The sequence below is a fragment of the Vicia villosa genome, unplaced genomic scaffold, assembly GCF_029867415.1.
Source record: "Vicia villosa cultivar HV-30 ecotype Madison, WI unplaced genomic scaffold, Vvil1.0 ctg.000257F_1_1, whole genome shotgun sequence".
Lineage (NCBI taxonomy): Eukaryota > Viridiplantae > Streptophyta > Magnoliopsida > Fabales > Fabaceae > Vicia > Vicia villosa.
The window spans coordinates 162,852-169,516 of NW_026705110.1; the positions used below are offsets into that span (position 1 = coordinate 162,852).

Below are 6,665 nucleotides of genomic sequence, written 5' to 3' on the forward strand. Positions count from 1 at the left end.
GAGAATCTGGCTAACATTCTTCTGGCTCTTGAAAATCCAGATGCTGCAATCCCTGCTCCTGTGTATCATGAAAATGATTTTGCATCAGAAGCTAATGTTGAGAATCATAATGCTGAGAATCATCCTGCTGAGAAAACTCCTGCTAAGGAAAATCAAGATGATGTTCTCATGGTTAAAGCAAATGCTGAGAATCCTACTGTTTTAGACAATAGCTTTGATGCTTCTTCTGGTGGACCTTCTGCCTCTGTTTTGATAAACACCATGAAGGCTCTTCAACAGAATCAAGCTGACTTACCTAACCGTCTGGACAAGCACGAGGATACTCATGATGAGTTCAGATCATTAATGAAGAATCAAAAGGAAGACACTACTGAGATTAAAAACCTTCTGGCCATCTTAGCTTCTAGGCTTGGCCCGTCGTAGTCTGTCTTGGTCTTAGTTGTTTTCTTTTGTTTCTATGCATCTGCTTGACTTGCATATGTTTCTATTGTACCTTCTGATATTGTTAATCAATGAAAGTTATCTTCTTCAATCTGTGTGTCTTTTATCATCTGAATCTTTTAATGCTTTTTGATGTTATGACAAAAAGGGGGAGAAACATGATAATTGATTTGGTTTATTATATCAGTTGGTAGGATTAAGTCTCAACATTTCCTAACATTATTTGCAAGTTCTATGTCTTTGAGATTTTTTGCAGGATTGAAGATTTTCAGAAAAAGCTCAACATGAGAAGCAAATACATGAGGAAAAGCAATTCTATAAAGAAGCATGTTCTTAAAGATTTGAAGCAACCTTAGTGCTGTGAAGCTTCAAGATCAGAAGCAAGAAGAATGTTCTGATATTCTTCTTAGAATACTCTGATACATTTTTTTATAAGAATGCTTTCTGATACATTCATGCTCTGATACATTTTGTTTAGTATGCTCTGATACATTCCAGGATGTAAAAATGCTCTGATACATTCAAGAATGTTCTGATACAATCAAGCATGCTATGATTCGATTGATTACAAAGGAGAAATTCAAAGCTCCGAAGCTGTCCTATGGAAGCAAGAAGCAGAAGCTCTGAATATTCTGAAGTTCTATGCAAAGTGAAAGTCTCGACTGAAATGGAAAAATTTCAGGGGGAGATTGTTAATCTCAGAGGGAGACATATTCACACACTCTGATTATATGCTTATGCTATATTTGTGGAATTGTCTTTGGTCATCTGATATTCTGGTTACAAATTCATATCAATTATATATATTTTTGTCATCATCAAAAAGGGGGAGATCGTTAGAACAAGATTTGTTCTGATCAATATTCTTGTTTTGATGATAACATTATATATGAATTTTGTATAAGACAATGTGGTACTCTAATCCTTTGCATTTTCCATTTCAGGAAATATATAAAGAGTATGCACAATTCAGCGCTAAGAAGCACTGACTCAGAAGGTTCTGGATGGCTACATCAGAACATGCTCTGGCAAGACATCAGAAGATGGTCAAGCAGAATCAGAACATGGACTATGAAGCATCAGAAGAACATGAAGTCAGAATCAGAAGCACTGAAGTTCTTATGGTATCACGCTCAAGCTCTTCAAAGTCAGAAGACAAGAAGATGCTCTGCACCAAGCTGTTGACTCTGATTTTCAAACGTTGTTATTCACAAACATGAGTCCATAAGCAAGTACAAGATGACAGGCTATTAAGTCTAATCTCTGACTGACAAAAGGAACGTTAGAAGCTACAAAAGGCAAAGTCAGTTAAAGCAGGAAAAGCATGGCTCGAGGTAGTTGACAAAAGTGTGAAACATTAAATGCAAAGTTGTGCTATTCACGCAATGCATTAAATGCAACCCAACGGTCATCTTCTCAAACGCCTATAAATATAGAAGTTCTGATTAGAAGCAGCTAACGAACTCTCGCGCAAAATACCAAAACGCTGTCAAATTCAAAGCTCATGAACTTCATCTTCAACCTCACAAACTCTTGTAATATTTAGTGAGTGTTAAGCTTAGAACTTAAGAGAAATATCACTGTTGTGATTATAGCTTTATAAGAAGCAATTCATACTCTTGTAACTTTATTTTTACATTGATTGTAAAAGGTTCATAGAGTGATCAGTGTGATCACTAGACTCTAGAAGACTTAGAAGTTTTCTAAGTGGTGATTTCCTAGAGTGATCAAGTTGTGATCTGTATACTCTAGAAGACTTAGAAGTTATCTAAGTGGAAAACTATTGTAATCAGTTGGATTAGTGGATTAAATCCTCAGTTGAGGTAAATCACTCTAAGGGGGTGGACTGGAGTAGTTTCGTTAACAACGAACCAGGATAAAAAAAATTGTGTTCATTGTTTTTATCTTACAAGTTTTTAATGTCACACTTATTCTAACCCCCCCTTTCTAAGTGTTTTTCTATCCTTCAATGTTCTAATTCTGCACGACCATCTTCTGATGTCTTGCCAGACCATGTTCTGATGAAGCCATCCAGAACTTCTGGGTCAATGCTTCTGAATGCTGATTTGTGCATACTCTTTTCTACTTTTCCTGAAATGGAAAACGTAAAGGATTAGAGTACCACATTGTCTTATACAAAATTCACACATAATGTTATCATCAAAACTAAGAATATTGATCAGAACATTTCTTGTTCTAACAATCTTCCCCTTTTTGATGTTGACAAAAACATACAGAATTTATATGAATTTGTATCCAGAATATCAAATGAACAAAGACAATTACACAGATATATCATAAGCATATAAATAGAGTGTGTGAATATGTCTCCCCCTGAGATTAACAATCTCACCCTGAAATTAATACTAGAAGAATTTATAAATAAAATACTTCCCTGAGTATTTTTCCATTTCAGTTGAGACTTTCACATTGAACTAGAACTTCATAATATTCAGAGCTTCCATTGGACAGCTTCAAAGCTTTGAATTTCTCTTTGTAATCACTTGTATCAGAGCTCTATTATCTTCAGTCTTCTATGTATCTGAGCTATCAGAACTTGAGACTTCTTGTATCAGAGCTTCTAGGTTTGATCACAACATTTCTTGCATCTTATCTTGAAGCTTCAAAGCACTAAGCTTGCTTCAATTCTTTAAGAGCTTTAGAATTGTTTTTCCCCACATATTTGCTTCTCATATTGAGCTTGTCCAGAATATCACATTCCTGCAAAAACTATCAAATACAGAAAACTTGCAATATAATTGTTAGGAATGTTGAGACTTAAGCCCATCAATTGATATTATAAATCAATTCAATTATCACATGTCTCCCCTTTTTGTCATAACATCAAAAAGCATAAAAGATTCAGATGAAAGACACACAGAGTGAAGAAAGAAAAAGAGATTTCATTGATAATAATCAGAAGAAGAGAATACAAAAGCATATGCAAGAAAAACAGATGCAAAAACAAAGAAAAACCAACTAAGACACAAAACAGACTACGACTTGCTAAACTTATAAGCTAAGGCGGCCAGAAGGTTCTTAATCTCAAAAGTGTCTTCAACTTGCTTCTTGGAGGTTTCTTCTTGGTTCCTCATCCAAGTTCTGAACTCAGCATTGGTGTCATCTTGCTTGTCCAGACGATTAGCCAAGGTAGCTTGATTCTGTTGAAGTTCCTTCAGAGTGTTCAGTAGAACAGAGGCAGAAGGACCAGCAGAAGAAGCATCAAAACTATTTTCCAGAACAGGATGAGGAGCATCAGCTTCAATCATTTGAACATCTTCATGATTTTCCCGAACAAGAATATCTTCAGTAGAAGTTTCTTCAGAAGGTAGCCCTTTGAAAACAGGAATTTTAGGTTCTGAAGGGTACTCAACTTCTGGGTAAACCAATTCAGGAGCCTTTTCCAGAGGATTCTCCCTGAACTAGTTGAACAACAACTGAAAATCTCCAGTCAGAACCTTGTATGGATGTGGCTTCCACACAACAATTTCCAGAGGATTTTCTTCTTCTAACTAATCAACGAACTGCTTCTCTTCTAGAGGCTTCCAGTTGGTGATTGGATGATAGTATTTGCCATCATCATACTCCAAGAAGAGTCTAGCAGGACCAGGAGCAGCAGTCAAACAATCTTTCTGGAGATCTAGAAATTCAGCTTGTATCTCTTCACCAAAAGCTCTCCAGAGCTTCCCAGCAGCTACATGATCCAACTTGGAATCATGAGCAACCTTCATAAATTCTAAACCTATCCTGACCTTGTTATTTAGAAAATCAAAACGTGCATCAACAGAAGGTTTTGGAGGTTTTGTTCTGGGAGGGGAGATTGGAGTTTTTGTATTGAGAGATGAGATTGGTTTTTCTGAGTGAAAGAAGGCATATGGTTGAGATTCTCTATCAAGAACAAACAAAGTTTATGAAGAGGATGGTTGACAAGAGGATTCAGCTTCATTGTCTGAGTCTAAGACTACGACAACGGGGTCAGAAGATGGTTTGTTTTTACGATTATAGGATTGCATGAGGCGGATGAAAGAATCAGAAAGAGAGGATTCTGATGAGGGGAGGTGAAATAACACAGCAGTGTCAACAGGTTCATAGTTGGAATGAGAAGGAGGTTGAGAAATAAAGATTATGGCATGAGGAGGAATGATGGTGTTTAGAGGTGTGGGTTCAAGAATTGGTTCAGAAACAGGAGGTTCAGAAACAGGAGGTTCAGAATCAAGAATAGGCTTTTTGCCTTTAGACTTGGGGGAAGATGGAGGGTTAGATATTTTGGTGGTTGGAGGAGGGTTAGCTGGGGCTTTTTTTGGTGAAAAATTTGGTGGAGCTTCTGTTGATACAATATTTGAATTTAAAACAGGACTAGAATCAGGTTCAGAAATTACAATACCTGAAGGTCGTTTCTTCTTCTAAGGCCTAGCAGGTTCTTCTCCAACAATATTTCTTTTCTTCTCCTTCTGCTTATCCTTCTATTTCTCCTTCTATTTCTCCTTCTGTTTCTTTTCCTTCTGTTCGTCCTTCTTCTTTTCCTTCTTTTCTTCCTTCTGTTCTTTCTTCTTTTCTTCTTTCTTTTCTTCTTTCTTCTCCTTCTTCTCTCATTTCTGGTAGGTCTAGCTTTCTTTTCGTCCTTCTTTCTTTCTCTTGCACTACCTCTGGAACTTGATTAGCTGTAGTGGCAAGTTTATGCTTGCTTATCCATATAGGATCATAGTCAGAACCTTCCGACTTGTGCATAGCAATGTATTGGACAACAACTTTTGGATGTTCATTTCTGAAGAACAACTCAAAGTCAGCCAGAGCAAGAGCTTTTTTGGACCAAACTTCAGTGTTCACATTTAGAGTAGCACCAATAGTCTCAATTAAGCCCATCTTCTTCAGAGTATGAGCATTTATGGTGCTTCCAATCATTGTATAAGGATTCTTGGTAATGCTAGCTTTCTCCAGATCCTCAACTATTTTTGTTTGAAGTAGAAGATTTGTAATGATTCTTCCAAAAGGAATAATGTTTCTCTTGCACTTGGGATTCTTCTTTCTGAATTCATCTCTGGATTCCTTCACATGATGCCACATGTGGTTGAATATGATGAACAGAAGATCCACCTTTTCCTGTTTACTAATACAATACAAAATGTATTGTTGGTCCTTGTTGACATAGTTTGAAGAAACTGTTGCCTTTCTTTGGTAGATGCAACCCAGAAGAATCTTAGCCCAAACTCTGTAAGAAGGCTTCAGTTCCTTGATTTCTGTAGATTCTACTCCGTTCTTGAAGATTTCTTCATACACAACCTCCCACTCTATTCTACCTGGAACAGCTCCAGAAACACCTTCAACGGTTTCCAACCCAAACAACTTCCTTAGAAGGTTTTCTGTAATGGAGAAAAGTTCACCATGAACAATAGAGAGAAAGGCCTTTGGCATGACAGTTGCATGAACCCAGAAATCTTTCATCAAATCTGGATAAATTGGTCCACACAAACCATAGAAGAACGCTTGCCATCCTTGAAAGATCATGGCCTCCTTCAGATGAATATCATGTGCTTCCAGGTTATCAACATCAACCATCTTTTCTCAGATAACTTCTAATTCTTTTAAAGGAATTGTACAAGTCTTCTGTGGAACAAGTTGTTGTTGCTGTTGATCTTGATTTTGTTGTTGAGAAGATGAACCAACATGTTTCTTTGAAGAAGAAGCCATTGAAACACTACTGAGATTTAGGGGTTTCTTAACTTTAGGGTTTTTGAAAAGAGAGAAGAAGAGGCAAAAATGCATAAAACGATGAACAGTGAAGATGAGTGGAAAGAGATGAAATGAATGTGAGATGCGTTTATATAGGCACGGATTTGAAATAATATGCAATGAAATTCTGAATGAGAGAGATTACATAATTTGAATCAATCATATTTAATTCTAAATGACGTTAGGAGAGATAACGTGAAATTTGAAAAGATTTACACAGTTACCTAGGGCGGCGTCTCATTACTGCACGCATGCTTGTCCCTTCAGAATGAACACGTGGTCATCATCTGGAATAGCTGGTGACAACTGTTTTGCTTTAACAGAAATTCTGGATCAACTTAGACATATGAAACGTTAGCAATAATAGAATCAGAGTATCTGAATGATCAACATATCCAGAACATCTGATAAGAAAATAAATACACATTTCAAATCTAATCCATATATCAGATCTTCTCATCCTTTCATTATGGGCATAAATCCATACTGATATT

General features: G+C 36.6%; 1 protein-coding gene across 1 annotated transcript; it reads right to left on the reverse strand.

Annotated features, from left to right (window-relative positions):
- Positions 1–4,349: 4,349 nt before the first annotated feature.
- On the reverse strand, positions 4,350–5,997 carry LOC131626085 (uncharacterized). Its single transcript, XM_058896908.1, has 2 exons — positions 5,154–5,997; positions 4,350–4,765 (listed from the first exon to the last, which is right to left on the reverse strand). The coding sequence occupies exons 1-2, from the start codon at positions 5,995–5,997 to the stop codon at positions 4,350–4,352; spliced, it is 1,260 nt and encodes a 419-aa protein (XP_058752891.1).
- Between the last annotated feature and the right edge of the window lie 668 nt (positions 5,998–6,665).